Source organism: Eptesicus fuscus, chromosome 15 (assembly GCF_027574615.1).
Source record: "Eptesicus fuscus isolate TK198812 chromosome 15, DD_ASM_mEF_20220401, whole genome shotgun sequence".
Lineage (NCBI taxonomy): Eukaryota > Metazoa > Chordata > Mammalia > Chiroptera > Vespertilionidae > Eptesicus > Eptesicus fuscus.
In genome coordinates, this window is record NC_072487.1 from 22347041 (window position 1) to 22368205 (window position 21165).

General features: G+C 40.8%; 1 protein-coding gene across 2 annotated transcripts in view; it reads left to right on the plus strand.

The window, feature by feature from the left end:
* Positions 1-21165, plus strand: part of FREM1 (FRAS1 related extracellular matrix 1) — a 125119-nt gene that overhangs the window by 84127 nt on the left and 19827 nt on the right. For both annotated transcript variants that reach the window (XM_054727281.1, XM_054727282.1), the window contains 4 exons: positions 4329-4530; positions 5297-5441; positions 15772-15901; positions 18529-18601. In XM_054727281.1, coding sequence (XP_054583256.1) covers positions 4329-4530; positions 5297-5441; positions 15772-15901; positions 18529-18601 — 550 coding nt within the window. The remainder of the gene's footprint in view (positions 1-4328; positions 4531-5296; positions 5442-15771; positions 15902-18528; positions 18602-21165) is intronic.

The following is a 21165-nucleotide window of genomic DNA, read 5'->3' on the forward strand; positions in this document are numbered from 1 at the left end:
TCAAATACATACCTATCAACAAGTGAATCTAAAAATCAAGTGAATAAAAAATCTGAAGAACAGAATGGACTGATGAATATAATAGAATCAGGGACATAGAAAGGGAGTGGACTGACAATTCTCAGGGGGAAAGGGGTGTGGGGGGTGCAGGAAGAGATTGGACAAAAATCTTACACCTATGGATGAAGACAGTGGCGGGGGGGTAAGAGCATGGGGTGGGGTGGGGAATCAGGTGGAGGGGAGCTATGGGGGGGAAAAAAGAGGAACACCTGTAATAATCTGAACAATAAAGATTTATTTTTAAAAAATAAATAAAATACCCCCCCCCCAAAAAAAATGTGTGTTGCTTTTCAATTTACAAAATAATTTTTTATTGTAAAGAATTCATAAACTGCCCAGCCGGCACTACTCAGTGGTTGAGCCTTGAGCTATGAACCAGGAGGTCACAGTTTGATTCCGGGTCAGGGCACATGCCCAGGTTGCGGGCTTGATCCCCAGTGGGGGGTGTGCAGGAGGCAGCCAAACAATGATTCTCTCTTATCATTGATGTTTCTATCTCTCTCTCCCTCTCCTTTCCTCTCTGAAATCAATAAAAATATATTTTTTAAAAAGAATTCATAAACTATAGAAAAGGACAAGAAAAAAATAACCTTCACAAACATACCATTCAAAGGTAACTATTGTTGGTGACTTCCATTCTTTTCTTCTGTGCAATAAAAATGGCATGATATTCTATGTAATTTTTTTAAAGATTTTAAAATATATATATTTTTATTGATTTTAGAGAGGAAGGGAGAGGGATAGAGAGATAGAAACATCAACGATGAGAGAGAATCATTGATTGGCTGCCTCCTGCACACCCCCCACCAGGGATTGAGCCCACAACCCAGGAAGCGCAGAGAAGGGGAAGATTCGGCTGGAACCGAACCTGGGATCACTCAGGCCACAGGCTGACGCTCTATTCACTGAGCAAACTGGCCAGGGCTATTCTATGTATTATTATGTATATTGTCTGTTTCCACTCTTCATTATGTTATGAAAATATTTTCATGTCATTAAATCTCCCTTGAAAACATAATTTTTAAAGGCTGCATAGCATTCAGTCTCAGGTAGAGATGGTTTAGAAATCCTATTTTAGACTTCTATCTTTTCTGGAATTTTAGTAAACATCCATATATATATGCATTTTGTGTACATGTCTATTTCTGCAGGATATACTTAAAAAAGTGAAATTTTTAGATCAAAGTATGTGCACATTTCAGTGTACATACCTGCCAAATTTCTATTCAGAAAATTTTCACTCCTATCAGCAAAATATAGAATGCCTGTTCCTACAAACATTAGTCAACATGATTTATTTCCAAAAATTTTAAAAGTATAGTTGACATACAATATTATATTAGTTTTATGTTTACAACATAGCGATTTGACATTTATATACTTTACTAAGTGATCACCATGCAAAGTCTAGTAACCATTTGTCACTGTACCAAGTTATTATAATATTATTGGCTATATTCCCTTTGCTATGCATTTCATTCCTATGAGTTATTTAGTTCATAACTAGAGGTTTATACCTCTCTATTCCCTTCATCTTTTTTGCCCATCCTCCACTGCCCTTCCCTCTGGCAACCATAAGTTTGTTCTCTGCATTTATGAGTTTATTTCTCTTTTGTTTTGTTTATTCATTTATCTTATTTTTTAGGTTCCACATAAGAGTGAAGTCTTTTTGTCTTTTGCCATCTATATTATTTTACTTATCATAATACCTTCTGGATTCATCTCTGTTGTCACAAATGGCAAGATTTTATTTTAATATGTTTTTATTGACTTCAGAGAGAGGAAGGGAGAAGGAGAGAGGGACAGAAACATCAATGATGAGAGAGAATGATTGATTAGCTGCCTCCTGCATGCCCCCTACTGGGGATGGTGCCCACAACCCAGGCATGTGTCCTGACCAAGAATCGAACCGTGACCTCCTGGTTCATAAGTTGATGCTCAGCTACCGAGCCTCACTGGCCTGACAAGATTCTATTTTATTTTTTAATGACTGAGTTATGTTTGATATATACCAATCTTCTTTATTTATTGATCTATCAGTGGACAACTAGGTGGCTTCCATATCTTGATTATTGTAAATAGTGCTGTATTGAACATGAGGATGTATATATCTTTTCAAATTAGTGTTTCTCTTTTCTTCTGCCAAATATCCAGAAGTGAAATTGCTGCGTCATATGGTATTTCTGTTTTCAGTTTTTTTGAGGAATCTCTATACTGTTTTCCGTAGTGGCTGTGTCAATTTACAATCACACCACCAGTGAGGTTGTGTTCTCTTTTCTCAACATTCTCCCCAATACTTTTTGTTTGCTGTCTTTTTCATAATAGCTATTCTGACAGGTGTGAGGTGATAAATAGCTCATTGTAGTTTTGATTTGCATTTCCCTGGTGCTTGCTGATGTTGAGCATCTTTTCATGAGTCTGTTGGCCATTTGTATGTCCTTTTTGGACAAATATATATCTAGGATCTAGATTCTAGATCCTCTGCCACTTTTTTAATCAGCTTTGGCATGTGTGTGTTTTTTATGTTGTGCTGTATAAGTATTTTATATATTTTAGATATTAACCCCTTATTGGATATATCATTTGTAAATATCTTCTCCCATTCAAGGATTATCTTTTTGTTTTGGTTTCTTTTGCTGTGAAAAAACTTTTCAGTTTGATGTAGTCGCATTTGTTTATTTTTACTTTTGTTGCACTTGCCTGAGGAGACATATCTAAAAGAAATTTTCCAAGACTGATGTTAAAATTTTTGTTGCCTATGTTTTCTTCTAGTTTGATGGTTTGAAGTCTTACATTTAAGTTTTTTAATCTTTTTTTAGTCTATTTTTATATAGTGAAAGAAAGTGACCTAGTTTCTTTCTTTATTTTTTTTTTTTTTTTTGCATATAGCTATCCAGTTTTCCCAACAGCATTTATTAAAGAGACTGTGTATTCCCCAGTGTATATTCTTGCCTTCTTGGTTGTAAATTATTTGACAATATCAACATGGGTTTATTTCTGGGCTCTCTCAATTCTGTTCCACGGATCTGTGTGTCTGTTTCTGTGCCAGTACCATAGTATTTTGATTACTATAGCTTTGTAGTATAATTTGAATTGAGGGAGCATGAAACCTCTAACTTTGTTGTTCTTTCTCAAAATTGCTTCAGCTACTCAGGGTCTTTTATTATTTCATAGAAAATTTAGGATTTTTTGTTCTAGTTCTGTGAAAAAATGTCATTTTTGCTAGGAATTGTATTGAATCTGTATATTGCTTTGTGTAGTATGGATTTTTTAATGATATTACTTCTTTCAATTCATGAGCACAGTATTCCATTTATTTGTGTTATATTCAGCTTCTTATGATTATTTTTGTTAATCAACAAGGACCTTGCCAACCTGAGAGGAAAAAATATTTGATTGTTACAAAATTTCATATGGAAATACACAAAGGAGGAGTGGTGCATTTTCGCCACACCAAGACAAATGTACAGATTTGTGCAAATGCTCCCACAGTTTTGCCTATGTGTGTATGAACATATATGTGTGTTTGATTTGAACAAAAATGGTGTTATAGTTGTCTTCTATTCTGCAAAAAAATAATAACTGGGTTTTTAAATCAGTTAACACTAAGTTGTAGAAATTATTATTAGTTCTTCCTACCTCTTTTTCTTTTCAATATCATATATGTGTGTGTGTGTGTATACACACACACATATATATGTACACACACATATATGAACAGATGCACAAATGCCTATACATAATTACTTCTTAATATTTTCTTAGTGAGGTATTTCTACTTTTATTGAACATTTTTGCCCTTTGAACAAAGGCATGACAAAAATATTCAGCATTTGTAAACCCTTATAACTTTGTTTCTGTAAATAACCAAACACTGGGAAAATTGGGGGAATCTTTCTGTGGAGCTAACATTAAGTTTGCGGTACAATTCACTCTTAATATATCCATTTAACAAATATTCCTTGAGCTCCTGTTATGGTCAGGCACTGTGCCAAGTGCAAGGAATAGATGGGGGAGCTTACGTCCTAATGGGGGAGTGTGACAGATAAGTAAAGCTGGGTCCAAGTTTACAATGGAAAGTCCACCTCTGTCCCAGGCTCTATGATATCTGCTGAGGGTATTGTGAACAAGACAGTCTTTAGCAGAAATTAACAAAAGAAGAGGAAAGGGGATCTGAATGAGATTCAGGAACGTTTGTCATTGTTAACCATTAAGACCCCATGGGGATGAGAAGCCTTTGTATAAACTTATAATGATTGACAATTTAGGTGGACCAGTTGGACAAAACAGCCCCCCACATCACACACTTGCATTCCGCCTCTCAAGTGGGACTCCTGAAAAATGGCTGTTATGGGATTTACATCACTTCCCGTGTGTTGAAGGCATCGGACCCCGACACCGAGGACGATCAGATTATCTTTAAGATTTTACGAGGCCCCCAACATGGACATCTGGAGAACACAACAACAGGTACTGTCTTCCTTCATCCTTGTTCTTGCTCATTTAAGAATACCCAGTGCCTGGCAATGTTAGGAAGTAATTTAATTAGGTGCAGGCCCATTTGGTAAACACTCCCCAGGCCTTACTGCTAGATGCAGTTTATAAATCAATATTGATGCAAAAGAGAGTTTGAAGCTGAGCCTTTCCAAGTGCATCTTGAGTGGGAGAACCAAATGCTGACATGTTATTTCCTTATATACTGTTGTTGTTTACTTTAAACAAAAACAAAAACAACAACAGCTAGATTGTAATATAGTCAGAGGAACACTCAGTGTCAGAGCCAAATTCATATTTGTGACTTTTTTCTAAAATAAATTCTAAATGATGTCAGTTTATGTTTTTAAATTCTGGGTTTTTTGGTATAGTGGTTTATCTGGATTGCATATTACTTCTGCTTGATGAAGATAGTGATCAAAATAAATCACTAAAGAGGATGGCAAGAATTACGTATTTTACCATTTTACTGTCTCTTCCTAGTCTTCCTCTATTTTTATATTTTCTTTAAGGCACGGTATTTCTGAGACAGAGTAAACTTTGGAGACTCATTTAAGTTCATTGCATATGAGTTTTAAGATAGTTGAAATAATGTCAATTTCTTTAAAGAATATACTTCAGAGATTTTGAAAGCCAGTGTTTAAAATAAAATAGCCATACAATTTTATCAGCTCTTATTTACTATTTTGTTTGCTCACCCACTAAAGTCATTTGTCTCTCTCTCTTTTTTTTTTTTTTGTAGGTGAATTTATCCGTGAGGAATTTAGCCAAAAGGACTTAAACAGTAAGACCATTCTTTACGTCATAAACCCGTCTTTGGAATTTAATTCAGATACCATGGAATTTCAAATCATGGACCCCACAGGGAACTCTGCCACTCCGCGCATGTAAATTCTTTTGCTTATTCAGTAGTCCTGCATATAGTATCCAGCACGTATCTGATTAGGAAAGTGAAATGTTGTTTTGAAACAGAATCTAAGAGGATAAATTCATAGACCATTTCACAAGCTCATGGAGTGTATTTTGGAGGGAGATTATTCTTTCTATTACTGCTCAATAATGGGGAAACCAGTAGTTTACAGAAACATTAGAAAGTTAAGGTGGATAGCGCTGGGTCATTCCATTTATGCAGGTAAATGCATTCACTTTCACATGCAGACAGGTTTCTGTCTTGACAATTCACGGGCATCCAGGACCGAGCTTGCAGGCTCATGTACACATCGTGCAGCAAGAGGTCACTCTAGGACCATGTTAGCACCGAGAGTCTGAAACATCTAGAGCGGGAGGCGTGAGGCAGCCAGGAGGGGTTAGCAAAAACAGCTCTTTGCTTCCAGAAAGCCAAACAAAAAAAAAGTGATGGCTTGAGACTGCCTTTACCAGTGAACAGACCTATCCTGGGTAAGATGAAGACAGTGTAAAGAGGAAAATAGACATGCAGGTATTAAGTGACACTTGGAAGTTATATAACATGTACAACCCTCAGAATAACAAGAGTAAGAAATCCTCAAAATTAACAAGATTAACAGGCCGCAGTAATTTCACTCACAGGGTCCCTCTTCTAGACTCTTCTTGGAGGTAGACCGTGAATAATTTACCAGTTTGTCGGATGGCTGTAGGAGATGTATTACAGTCCAGTACTTGTGGTGCTGTATTTTCTTGCTTTATAAATTTGATACCCTTCTCCCGTCATCTCAAAGAAAAGTGGCTATTAACCAGATCCTAGAAAAATGACACATTGTGAGTATAGACTCTTTATAGGGGTTTTTATGGTAGTATATGGACCAAGGAAGAAAAAATGGAGAAATTCGTCTCTGTTCTCTTCATTCTTGCTTTTTCTTTCTGACCCTGATTGTAGTTCCAACAGGAACCAGCAGAGGTCTCTGTAATCATGGTTAGAAAAATTGGAATCTTTCTCTTAACAGAACACATTCCCAGGGTTCACCTCCATTGCCCTGATAAAGTGTAGTATCTGGGTGCACAGTATTAGAAACTGGTAAGTGGATATGAACAAGGAAGGCCTCACCACCACCCATTAAACTGCTCTTGCCTAAGAGAAACGATTCCTCAGGATTTCCTTTATAGAAAATGTATTAACTACTTGCAATTTTAATCAAACATCTTATAACTCAAGCCTAACTGGTTTGGCTCAGTGGATAGAGCATCAGCCTGCGGGCTGAAAGGTCCCAGGTTCGATTCCGGTCAGGGGCATGTCCCTTGGTTGCGGGCACATCCCCAGTAGGAGGTGTGGAGGCAGCTGATCGATGTTTCTCTCTCATCGATGTTCCTAACTCTCTATCCCTCTCCCTTCCTCTCTTTTAATATAACATATTAAAAAAAAAATCTTGTAACTCAAGAAAATGTTTTTAAAAATCCCGTTCCCAAAACATTAATAAATTGACTTCACTTGTGTTTAGTAGATCAAATAAGAAATATTAGAATACTGGTCAGACTTGCTACTGGCCTCATGCAGACTTCTGGGCTTCCGTGTCTGAACACAGCAGAGCTGATAGGAGATCCCCTCCCCACACCCAGCAATAGCGCTAGATTGATGTTGCTTCACTTACATGCCCTTTTATTCTTCATTGTTACAAAGAAATTGCTTTTGAAGATGATTTACGTTTTTAAATAATCCTCAGATTTATAGGAGAATCCTGGAAGAAATTATAACCTTAATTGAGGCTATTTCAGATAGGCTCCTGCTTGTGTTGGATATTAATGTTCAGATAGCTATGCTGACGATGTTTCTAATAAAGCTTGAAATGAGTAGAACCAATGGAACAAAATGATGCCTACCAAGGGCTAATCCAAAAATGATTTAAATTTGATTCTGATGTATATTATTTTCTTTAGACTGAGCAGAGGGAGGTAGAAATTGCTCAGCATTTATGTCCATAACTTTTGAGTGGCGTAGTTGTCTCCAGCCTCATTTATTAGATCTTTTTGGAACAGGAAACATATTTTTTCCAGTAAGAAACAATCTTATCAGTAGTGGGTTGTCTTTCCAAGACAGCCAGCAAGAACCTAGTTACACGTACAATATAAACCACAGGCATTAGCAATATAGTTGTTTTTTGCTCTGTTTCGTCACTCTTCATTTAATCATCGCAACCACCTATGTGTTAGGTACCATTGTAATACAGAATTTACACGTGAGGAAACTGAAGCACAAAAACAGGATGTGATTTTTTCCAAGCTTGTGCAGCTAATTAGTGAAGGAGCTGGGATTCAGGCCCAGAAAGTATGGCTCTAGAGTCCATGGTTTTTCTCACTGCATGAAAGAACTTGCCCATTCTTATCAAGGTGTGCTAAGTGGCCTAAGGGGAGGGAGCTGCAGACTTAATCTCCCTTCTTTCTCTCCAGTCATTGGCCTACCTAGGCAGCAAGAAAGGGGAATACTTACTCTTCAAGGACCTTAAGTTTTTTGTTTTTGTTTGTCTGTTTGTTTTTAATGTAAGGTCTGGCAGTTGTGGCTCAGTGGTTGAGCATTGACCCAGGAACCAAGAGGTCACCAGTTCGATTCCCAGTCAGGCCACATGCCCAGGGTTGTGGGCTCGATCCCCAGTAGTGGGTTGTGTAGTCGATCGATGATCAATGGCCAGCTAAAGTCCCACCTCTCTCTCTCCCTTCCTCTCTCTCTAAAAACTCAGCAAAAAAAAAAACCCACACATTTAAAAAATGTAAGTTATAGCTATTAATATTAGCGTGCACTCCATGTCTAACACACCAGGAATTAGTATAGATAATAAATAATAAACCACTGAACTTAGAACCAAAGAATAGGGTTTGGGCTTTGACTCTGCCATTGACTTAGATGGTTGTTCAAGCCTCAGTTATCTCATCTGTCAAATGGGGGCAATACCAAAATGTGTTTAAAGAAGCAAATGAGGTAAAACATATGAAAGCATCTTGTATGTTTAACATCCTTAGCAAGTTTAACTTGTGCTAATGATTACTATTGTTGTTCATTCATGTGGGTGTAAGGATTGACCATTTGAAGAAGTATTCCAGAGACATTGGGTGGCCAGCTAAAGCCCACCTCTAATTAGAAATTAATGCTGGGATGATTCACAAAGCAAACGATCAATATGCTCCTTAATCAATAAGCTTTGTGTTCTTCTCTGGCTTAGACAGTGTGAGTACATTAGTATTCTGCCTGTTTGAAGGAGTGAAGACCTTCTGTACTAAAGCTAAAGGGACTGGTGGGTGCACTCTTGAGCAGAAGGGGAGCTCTTTTAAAAAATGAGAAGGACCTATGTTCAGAGGGAAGGTCCCAGAATCGTGATTGCTAGTAAGTTTTTGCTCTTGCAGCATTTCTATGGAATACCAGCCCTGAAGAGTCAATGGATGCTCCATTAACGAAGGTATTAGGAAAGCTGATTCGAATCAGCTAAACCCGTGGTCGGCAAACTGCGGCTCGCGAGCCACATGTGGCTCTTTGGCCCCTTGAGTGTGGCTCTTCCACAAAATACCACGGCCTTGGGCGAGTCTATTTTGAAGAAGTGGCGTTAGAAGAAGTTTAAGTTTAAAAACTTTGGCTCTCAAAAGAAATTTTCAATCGTTGTACTGTTGATATTTGGCTCTGTTGACTAATGAGTTTGCCCACCACTGAGCTAAACAAATCAAGTTATTGCTAGGTAGCTAGATTGTGTGCTTCACATCCCAGAATCATAGAGGAGCGTGCATGGATTGGGGAGCTCTGAGAGAGGGATATAGTATGTAGCACATCTGACCTTGATTTGACTACAGAACTACTTCTCCCTCCCTTTATCTCTCTTGTCCCCCTCAATAGCTCATGGAACAAGTTGTTCGTGGAATACATGTGGGAGGCATTTTATCATGAATAGAAACTATTTTATAACTCTGAAATTCATGGAGATTTGCATGAAGATTTAGACTTGGCTAAATGCCTGAATTTCAGGTACTGTGCTAGGTACTTTCACATATATTGCCTAATGTAATCTACAAAGCACAATCCTCTGAGGGTGAGAGGGAAATCAGGCTCAAAGCATTTAAGTAATTGGCCTGAAGTCACTTCAGTGGATGAGTAGCAGAGCCGAAAGAGGACCCTGACCTCCTGACCTCAAAGTGCATGCTCCTCTTATTCACCTTGGTGGTCAAGCTCAAGTCTGTTCTCCTGTCCAACTTGAACCTCAATGTGATCTTCAGAATTCTCCAACTAAACTACACGGGACCCACATCATTCATGCAAAACTCCTCTGCAGACCACAGAATGTAGCCAATTTTTGACCAGTTTCTTCACACGTCTTCTATGTTGACCTCTTCCTTGAGTGCACCGACAGAGTAAGCTTCGCACGAAGCGCTGACCCACACGGAGCTTCTTCTTCTTTTTTTTTTTTTTTTTTAATATATTTTATTGATTTTTCACAGAGAGGAAGGGAGAGAGATAGAGAGCCAGAAACATCGATGAGAAACACCGATCAGCTGCCTCCCGCACACCCCCAACCCCCCCTGGGGATGTGCCTGCAACCAAGGTACGTGCCCTTGACCGGAATCGAACCTGGGATCCTTCAGTCCACAAACCGATGCTCTATACACTGAGCCAAACCGGTTTTGGCCACACGGAGCTTCTTACTTACTCAGCGGCTGCTTCCCCAACTGCTCCGTGATCCCAAGCACCCGATTCCTCTCCTTCCTCTGGCTACCCTCACTCTAGCCGGTCTATTATTCACTCTTGGTCTTAAAAGAGAAGGCACAAAAGAAATGAAACAGAAAAGGAATGTCTAATAGGTGAACTCCGCAGTGGTTTGGCGGCTTTTATGAAACACCTCATAGGGGAAGAGGTTGAAACAATTGGCCAGGTAAAGCTTTCACATGACCTGCACGCCAGAAGTTAACGTATATATTTCCAGATTCGATCTCGGAAAGCACAGAGGATGGAAAGGGAAATCGCACTTATTAAGCACCCACTGTGTACAGGTGCTTTCCACATATTAACACATTTACATTTTCATCATTTGACGTGAGTATCATTCTCCTCATTGTGAAGATAATGAAAGCTGAGACCCAGGGAGACTGCGTAACTGACCGTAATCACACACTAAGTGGTTGCAAGATGTGTCTGACTCCGAAGCACTTGTCTGGGTCTCACTGTGCCGCCTCCTGGCTAAACACTGTTTCCCCATTATCATGAGAGAGAGACGAAAAGGAAAACACAGGTGTTCGGAGCATTACATTACGGATCTTAATAGCATCCTCTTCGAATTGATAAATCTTAGATTGTCTACTTGGAAAAAATTTTTTTTTATCATCTCAATTTTCTTAAGCCATATGCTACTTGATTATAGATGAAGATTTAGTTATGAGGATAATTTAATCACAACTTTAGCTTCTGTAAAACCTTTCACTGAGAGGCTCAGCGTACTTAGTGGGTACTCATTAAGGCTCATTTGACTCCTTTGAAGCACAGACTCATGATTATGACACTTAGGGAGGTGAGGAAACTGAGGCATAGAGCGGCTGAGGACCTTTTTTACACACTTGTTAACCTAGATTGATGTCCCAAATCCCAACCTGGAGTTTGAATCACAAGTGTTTCTTTAAAGTTTATTGTTCCTACATATTAATGAATCAGGTAGCCACAGAATAAAATGTCAGAAAGTATATATTTTTTACTTTAACCTCAACACTGTTGACATTGGGGCCAGGCACTTCTTTGTTAGGGGACGGGGGTGGGGTGGGTGTCCTGTGCGTTGCAGGATGTTGAGCTGCATCCCAGGCCTCCACCCACTAAATGCAGCATTACCCTCCGTGTGGCAATCCGAGCTCGCTCTCAACATTGCCGAATGCCGAGAGCCATGCAGGCACTTGGACAAGAACATACATGTGTGTTAAGAAATCAGGATGCTGGGAGAATGCTCTTTTATCAATGCCATCTTTCTCTCTAATAAAGTCCAATAATAGCCAAAGAACCCAGAATAAGTCAGGGCTAGTAAGAACATAGAAGGATCATCTGAGCCTCGTATTGTTTTTTTCAAATTGTGTGTAATCTGATGTTAATAGGGATGTGTGTGTGTGGGTGGGGGGGTGGGGAAGGTTTGGTGGTCAACTGAGCTTAGGAAACTGGGCTAAAGGAGATTCATTTAACAAATACTTATTGAGCACTTACTATATCCTATGCACTCTACAAGGGACTTGGAAATACATCAGCGAGCAAGGCCCCTTTTTACTTGGAGCATACATACTACTAGTATCTAAGTAAGTTAAATAGTATGTTTAAAATGTATGTGACACATACTTTGGAAAAGGAAAGAGTTGGTTGGGATATGGGGAATCACAGATGCTGGACTTTGGGGATGCATTGTGATTTTAAATTGAAGATTTGAATAGCTTTTCATGTACCTGACTTAGTGTCAGTGAGTGACAGAGGGACGAGAAGCCTCATGACTTATATTCCAGTTTAATTCCTCCTACTTCATCCTGTGTCTTCCATTCACAATAGTGGTTTGGGGAACCAACATTGAGTTTTCACATCAAATCAAAGTTTCTACTTTGATGAGTGCACCTGAATCACTTAGCTAAGTGTCCCTCCACTGGGGATGACTCCCCCTAAGGGACATTTGGAAATGTCTGGAAAGAGTTTTGGTTGTCGTGACTGAAGGGGCGTGGGTGCCACTGCATTTGGTGGGCCGAGGCAGGGATGCTGCTAAATATGTTAGTACCCAGGACAGTCCCCCACAGCAAAGAATTATCACATTCCAAATGCCGATGGTGTGGACTGAGAAACCTGACCCAGGGGCTAAAGGAGTTCTCACCCCCTGCTACATGCCTTGAAACAATTTCCATATGGGATTTGCAAACCTGCATCCAGAAATTTCATTTCTTACCTTAGAATGAGCTTTACTCAATGGTCATAGGGGAAGGAGGGATCGTTAAAGGGGCAGGTGTGAAACAACGCTGGTCTCCATGACGGCCACACGTCCAGAGGTTTCCCAGTCTCTCTCCTGGGCTCCTGCATCTGGTTATCTACACGATATCAAGCACACATCTGGGGGGCGTCCAGCAGGGGGGGGGTTCCCACGTGGTTGACGACACCTCTTACTTTTCTTCCAGGTGTTCGTGTAGAGTTTAAGCAACCACAGTCTCAGCATAGAAAGATCTTCTCAGATAAAGTACTGCAAAAACCAAAAAGCATTTGAAACATGTGTTGCAAACCCCCCCCCCCATAGGTATACGAGTGCTTCACAATTTAAATATTTTTTTTTTCTGGAAAATGGATAGCCTGGCTTAACCTGTATGGCTTTTCAATAGATCTTTATTATTTGTAGCGACTCCTTTCCAGGAGATAAAATGGAACATGGTGTAACGACAACCTGAACCTCTAAGCGTTCTCTGGTGCATCAGGGAAATGCAGGCACGCCCCAAATCAATGCCAAGACCCTTTACGCTTTGAAGCTGAGCAGCACGCTGCGTAGTCCCTTTATTGATGTAGTCCAGCAACCAGACTGCATTTAGCATTAGGCCTGGAGGTCCTCTGGATCTGCACAGCAACACTGATGAATTTCTGCTTGTCATGGTGAGCGTCAGCAATGGCTACCTCCTCGGGAGCCTGGACAGGAACACTCATCTGAACCCTGCTGAGTCTCAGCTGAAATGCATCCCTGTTTATCTATTGCACACGTTCCCGTTGCTTTTCTGTCTTTCCTGTTTCAGGTTTTTGTCCTTTCCCCCAACCTCTTCGCTGGTTCCTTCAGGAATTCTTTGCAACATGTTATTTAGAACAGTAACAGAATGAATTAGAAGATGAAGAATAGAATGTTATTTCTATTGGCATTTGTAATGTCCTTGTTGCTTGTTATCTTGTACATTTTTTAAAAAAAATGCATCGTCCTTTATTTCTTTATTTCTTGATCTGTTTCATGCCAGATTTGAATTCAGGTGCATTAAAGACCCATGAGGTTTCCAATATTATTTAAAGTAAGGATCCTATTTTTATGTTAAAATTGTATGAAGTCCAGCATGCCAGTAACAATGCATTTCTACCGATAAATGAACATCAGTGCTCATAGAAATTCACGAACCTCTGCAATAATTCCAGGCTCCCACATCTGTCCTACTGGCCCACAGTCACTGAAGTAGGAGGCAATGCCAGTGAGTTTATTTTGCGAGTGAACTTACTATAGAGGATATGACTGTGACACAGGCTTGGTGCAAGGACATAAAGTGGTAATCAGAGGATAAACTTACTCTCTCATCGGAATTGTCCCGGGAAAGCCCGGAGAGCCCTGTGAGATTTGAGAACTCCACACTCCATCCACATGGTGGCACCCGGAATTTCTACTTCTGCAAGAAAAAAAAAAAAAAAGATTAAAAAAATCTAAATCTAGAGCAGTGGTTCTCAACCTTTCTAATGCCGCGACCCTTTAATACAGTTCCTCATGTTGTGGGGACCCCCAACCGTAAAATTATTTTCGTTGCTTCCTCATAACTGTAATTTTGCTACTGTTAATGAATCGTAATGTAAATATCTGTGTTTTCCGATGGTCTTAGGCGACCCTGCTAGACCCTGTCATGGCCCACAGGTTGAGAACTGCTGCTGGAGAGCCTAAGACCATCGGAAAACACAGATATTTACATTACGATTATAACAGTAGCAAAATTACAGTTATAAGTAGCAACGAAAATAATTTTATGGCTGGGGGTCCCCACAACATGAGGAACTGTATTAAAGGGTCGCGGCATTAGAAAGGTTGAGAACCACTGATCTAGAGGAAAGAGCCTGAATCCAATGGGAAGTTTGAAGATACAGTAAGGCAACCGCTGTGGGTTCTGTGAATGTAGCACGAAAGGGAAATGAACGAAACAGACGCGGTGGGAGCGTGTTAAATGATCATGATGAAGATTGCCGGTGTCTTGTAGGTGGTGAAAGGTTACCGGGGGTGAAAAGTAACACGTTTGGAGAGAAATGTGTGGGCGGAACCTTTTAAGTTTTCTAACCTCACACGGGCAAATATTTTAGGATAACGATAACATTGTATTTTTCTGTGTGAGTTTAAACACAAGAGTCATGACCTTCAGTTGAGAGAAATGGTAGAGGAGGAGGAGAACATTTGGCTTCAGATTTATGCTGGGAATTTCGTCTCTGCTATCTATTAGCTTTGACATAGCTTTCTGTCTTTGAGCTAGTTATTTATATCTCTTGCGCTCAGTTTTCTTTTCTGAAACAAAAAAGAAAAAAAGGTTCTCTCCACCTGAGGATTAAAGAAGACAGTTTATATCAAATGTTGGGCTCGCTACAGACACTGCAGGGAAAAGGCAGCCCTCTGTTAGGTTTACTCCGATGCTTAGCTGCGTCTGAGCTACACATTAGGACGGCCCCTTTAAATGCATAGACGTGGAAACAGATGCTGCTTATAAAACACCTGCACATGCTGATTCTTAGGCACATCCTCAAAGATGACTTGTTATTTAACTGAACCCAAGTTCAGAAAAGGTCTGTGCCGGGAACAGTTCTTGGCGTAGCGATGAGGAAGGCCGAAGATAAGAGAAAAGGTTTCATATCAGTGTCCTTTGCAAAAGTGAGTGTCTCCTTGAACTCCACAACTGCTGGCTCCTTTCCCTTCAGAACACTCAAATTTGAGTGCCCCTCCCCCCCTTTTTTTGTCATTAATAACTGTGGGAACTCTGGCAGTCTTATCTTTTCTTTTCTTTATTTTTAAACAATGACACTTCCCCGACTACAGGGAGATGCCATTTTTTAAAAATATATTTTATTGATTTTTTTACAGAGAGGAAGGGAGAGAGTTAGAGGGTGAGAAATATCGAGAGAGAAACATCGATCAGCTGCCTCCTGTACACCTCCTACTGGGGATGTGCCCGCAACCAAGGTACATGCCCTTGACCAGCATCGAACCTAGGACCCTTCAGTCTGCAGGCCGACGCTCTATCCACTGAGCCACACCGGTTAGGGCCTGACAGTCTTTTAACCTTAGTTTCTGCATTTGTAAAATAGAATTCCAATCATTTCTCTGTCTACCTCATAGGGTTGGCAAGAGAGTGTTAAATGAGATGATGTTAGTAGAAGTTTTTTGTGAGCTAAAGTGCAGCAGACAAGGGTAAGGATTTCTTAGCATTGATTTAGGCTGATGAACCACTTCCATCACCAGGATGTGCACCCAGCGTTCCATCTCCTCCCCAGCAGAGGACCCCGACAGCCATGTGTATGCACTTCTAATGATTTCCCCTTTTTCTTCCGCGCAGTCTGGAGCTGAAGTGGTCTCATATTGAGTGGTCACAGACTGCATATGAGGTCTGTGAGAACGTGGGCATGTTGCCCTTGGAAATTACCAGGAGCGGCTATTCCATGGACTCGGCCTTTGTGAGTGTAAAGGTAACAACTCTAAAATGTAAACTGTCCAGCTGAAACGCGGGTTGCTGAGTGGTGCCTTTGATTGTTTTCTTAGGAGAAAAAAAAAAAATCAGAGTAACCAAGGAAATGTTAAACTGTGGAAGTGTCAGCAATGACCTGCTGGTTTTAGGTACAGAATCTCCTCGTCCCTCCCTTCTTTATCTGGCTTCATTAGCTCCTAGATAGGCTATGTTCAACCCACTTTTAGTTTTTAAATCTGGTTATTAAGTCTTGAAGTTTGTTTCGCAGAGAGATATAACCAACCTCGTGAACTTGGGTCACACCCTGCCTTGGTAAGAAATGTTGTAGGCAAGACATTCTGTGAGGTGCCCCGAGCCAGTTTCAGTCCCCAAATGGCTTTCTCTTAGAATGTACCAGGATCACTTGCTCCAGTCTCAGTGGGGAAGAAAAATCAGGGGACAAACATATCTTAAGAGTCCCCAAGTCTTAAATGCAAAATTAAGAGAGCACATTTCAATATAGACACCCTGGAATTTTCAGTAATCCCTTTGGAATTAGTCCACTTGCTATTTCTTTCCATTGACATGGACCTGAAAACACAGCCTATGGCTTCTGAAATTGAAGGTTTTGTTTGTTTGTTTGTTTGTTTGTTTTTTAGGAGTTGCTATCCCAATAGCACTTTAAGAGAATGAAAGTGTGAAAAGCTTTTACATACTAATGACAGCAACCACCTTAACACCGCCCTCCTCAGTCTAATGAAAGGGACACTGGGCTTAGCTTCTGGGGAAAACAGCATCTCAGTTAGGTCTCAATTACAATCATAAATTCAAATCAGAACCCTGTGCACCTAAATTCTACCATCTGCAGACTCGGTCTTTATTGTTCCAGTGGGCCTCGGTTCTTTGCCCCGGGTCTGTGGATGCTTTGTTATTGGTAAAACATCAGACAGTGTGGAAGGCCCTGTAATTTTCCAGCAGATTGTTGATGGAAAAAGGAAGAGTCTGCCTGGATGGTTTTCTAATCATCCTCTGGTCCTCCAGAGAGAGCACCATATGCCCGAGTCTGGAGATTTGGGCCCCACTCCCTCTCCCTTGCCAGGTAGAAAGAACATACGTGGTGTAACATGGAACCTTGTGTCTACTTAAGTGAACGCACACCGGGAGCCTGCCAGCTGAGCGCGCAGGCCTCCGTCAGACAGCCCCGAGTCCTTCAGGGATGACTCTACCCACAGCCCACAGCCTGTGCCTCCCACCAGAGCTTATTGGCTCCGTGACCAGGAGCAGGGAAAAGAGGAAGCGCTTGACCTGGTTGTTTGCCCTGGTTTACATCATGCACCTTCACTGGACTGATTTCTCCAACCACCTTGCCTCAGACCATTCCTCTTACCCCGTAGGATGCTGTAAACTCAGTGGTGGTAAATACTAGGTAATTGCACGTGCGAGAAGCATGCGGGGATATGCAACTCCCGGCATATGGTGGGGACAGGTGCGCCATGGGCTGCCTTTCCGCGGTGAAAGGCTTCAGGAGGAGCCCTGGCGTTGCAGGCACAGAGCACATGGGATTCGGGGAGGTAATACCCTTCTTGAGCAAAATGTTTCCACTGCAGACCCATTGGCAGATGGTAGGGCCTTTGAGTAGAGATGGAGATGATGTCGGAGGCCATAGAAATAAGAATGTTTGAGTTTTTAACCATGCCTTTCATTCCTTGGTAACAAAGTGAAGAGACATATCAGCCCACTTTCCTGACCATCTGAAAAATGCAAACGCAGCAGCTGCCTGTGCTTTCCACAGGGTTCTCACCGATGGCCTCTCTTTCAGCCAACGGCTCTGTTCTTACCATACATATTTAGGCTCCCTCTGAGGGAGGTGAAGGCCATGGCTTTAGTGCCCTTAAATCACCCTGGTTTTCAGCTGTAGGTAGGGGGAACAGGAGATCAATCAACAGTCTCTTTAAATTAGAGCAGTTTTTTTGTGTTGTGTGTGTGTGTGTTTTGTTTTCGGTTTTTTGTTTTGTTTTGTTTTTGCCACTTACTTGATAGAACCTCTCGATTCAGGGTGTAGATTGCCTTTCTGGGGTTGCTCACCAGGTCTCTCATCCCCACAAAGCCCTCATTCATGTCTGTGAAGAGGGATGTGTCGTTCAGACAGGAAAACGGAGCAGACTTGCTTTAATGCATGCAGTCTACAGGCTTTCAGGGCCCTGGAGCTTGCAGGAGGCCTCAGAGCTGGCTGCACCATCAGCACCAGGGTGTCAGGGGCACCTGGATGTCTTCTTCTCTTCACTCCCTCTCCCTTCCCCCCGAGGCATTATTTTAGAGCAAGGCTGGGATAAAGGGAAAGTAATGAAATAAAATCCCACTTGTAACAAAGAGAAAAATATTGTTTAAAATCCATGGTACTTTTTCCAATAACGGAATTATTTTTAAAGAAGCAAAAAAAAAAAGTTTTACTTCCATTGATATTAGTTTATAAAAACGTTAACTTTAGGGAAGATCCATGTAGCTTGGATCAAAAAATGGTTTCTTATAATAAAAACACACATATTATGTTAAAAATATTTTAAGAGTGAGTTTAGTCTAGACTAGAGGTTTCTCTATTACAGAATATTTATTTTTATCTTAAAAAAAGGACATATTTTTCCTTTTTAGGTCAACCAAGTGTCAGCTACAGTTGGAAAAGATTTTACGATGACTCGATCTAAACTGATTCAGTTTGACCCAGGTACGTTTTGTGTCTACAGTTTATTTCATGTTTTTGTAAGAAAGTCTAGAGATTTGGGAGAAGACAGAACATTATGCAACTTCAGCCAACTAGAAACTCCTCAGGGAACCGTATCACCCACTCCAAGAGAGATCAATTTGGACTTGAGGTTTTGCCCCTCATATTTTATTTTATTACAAGTGAATATGTATTTAAAATAAGATTATAACAGCCCTGGCCAGTGTGGCTCAGTTGGTTGGGCATCATCCCATACACTGAAAGGTCACTCGTTCAATTCCCAGTCAGGGCAGATGCCTGGGGTTGTAGGCTCCATCCATGATAGGGGGCATGTAGGAGCCAGCAGCTCTATGTTATAGTCTCACATTGATGTTCTCTCTCTCCCTTCCTCTCTCTCTAAAAATCTAAAAAGCCTTTTTAAAATGAGATGGTAACAAATAGAGAATATAACATATCAAAGAAAACATCTTAATATCCAGAAAAAAAAGAGTGATGTCACTTTTAAAATTATTTAAAGCTGGGATAATTTAATTGTCTCATCTTTTTCTTTTTCCTTTTTAAAAAATTGCTTCTTATTTTGATGGAAAATTTCAAAATGTTATATTCCCGTGGATTCCTAAAGGTCATTTCTACATGATTTCTATTGGAATAGGTTGATAGGAGGACATTCCAAAGGAAATTATTATTTAATTAGATAGCACATATTTAGCATTCAATCTGTGAAAAATTTTGCTAGGTGCAAAAGGGGATACAAAAAATATGCTGCCTGCTCTCCAGGATGTTCTGTCATGTGGGAAATACAGACATGAAAACACCTCACCCACAGTACGTTGGGACACAAAGGATGAGTCATTGTTCTGGCTAAAGAAAATCCTGGAATATTTCCCAGAATTCTGAGCAGGTGGAATAAGAAGAAGGGGACTTTCAGTTGAAAGACAGACACCCTTTGGGGGAACTGTGTCTTAAGCACTGAAGCTGGAGCCATGCCTTCCCTCTCTGGCATCTGTAGGTGGGGCAGGCAGCGTGCACTCACTGCTCTGCGTGGTTCTGTCTCCTCCCCTTTGCTCTGGATCACCTGTGCAGGGGCAAATGGCAAAGGCCTGGAGAAGCAGCCAGGACTTAGGGCTTTGTGGGCTCCTGCCGAGGAGGTGTTCTGTGCTCAGAGAACACACAGCAAGTCCAAACTCTTGCTGTTGTCTGCCACTGACACATGATGTCTATGGCAAAGGCAAAATGAAATGGCTGAAAAAATACCATCAGCACTCTGAAATCAATGACTGTAATGTTAAGCATAGACAAGAAACGCTTTTCTGCAGCTTATTACAGGAAGCATGATGTTTGACCACTCTATTCGTTTGCTGGGATTGCCCTAACAAAGAATCACAAACCGGGTAGCTTAAAAATGGAAATTGATTTTCTCCCCGTTCTGAAGGCCAGAAGTTCAAGGTCAAGGTTTTGGCAGGTTGATTCCTTCTGAGGGCTGTGAGAGAACACCTGCTTCATGACTCTCTTCCATGTTCTAGTGGTTTGTAGAATCGTTGTCATTCCCCGGTTTCAGCTGTCTTCATGTCCATATTGGCATCCTCCTCGTATGTGTGTCTCTGCTCAAATCCCCCCTCTCCTTTTTTTTTTTAAATAAGACCTTTTTATTTTCAAATCAGGTCACACTCAGAGGTACTGGGGATTAGGACTTCAATATATGGATTTTGGAGTGACAAAATTGAACCTATCACCATGAGCCTTAAGTTTACATGGCAGCAACCCAGATATTGTGGTTGGCCTCCCTCCTGTGATATCTAAGTTTCTGACTTGCGAAAGTTTGTCCCGTGGGCTGACCACGCTTTGTGAGAAGAGCTGTTCCCATCGTGTATTGGACGTTTACCTTCAGACTGCTGCAGGCTCTTGTGTTCTGGTCAACCCTGAGGCGAAAGGGTGTGATGTGTTCGCAGTATGCCCTTTTTGTACTTCTTGTTAAGGCAGTCCCAACCTTTCCACCTTTTGAGAGCCGAGAGTCTTTGTCATATGTCGTCTTTATTACTTGAGCTCAGTTTGTCATGAGATTATAAGTGACTTTGGCGCACAGTAGATTTGAGCAGCCACCAGGGGCTCTGTTTGGAACTAGAATGTATCACACTAGAGGACTCTCTGAAAGCTTCTTGGAGATTCCACAGGATAAGATAAATGCCCATTTGCCTAGAAGAGTTTATGTGCTGTTTTGAGTAGATACTAATGGTTTCTAGGGGCCCTAAATAGTCATGATTTTAGAGCTTATTTAGAGTGGTTAAGAAATAAATAAATATATATTATAAATTAAAAAGAAACCATACTTGGTTGTTCATTGTTTAGGAACTTACTAGTCATAAACAGTTTCTTTTCTTTTTTTTAATTTTTATTATATTTTATTGATTTTTTACAGAGAGGAAGGGAGAGGGATAGAGAGTTAGAAACATCGATGAGAGAGAAACATCGATCAGCTGCCTCCTGCACGCCCCCTACCGGGGATGCGCCCGCAACCAAGGCACATGCCCTTGACCGGAATCGAACCCGGGACCCTTGAGTCCGCAGGC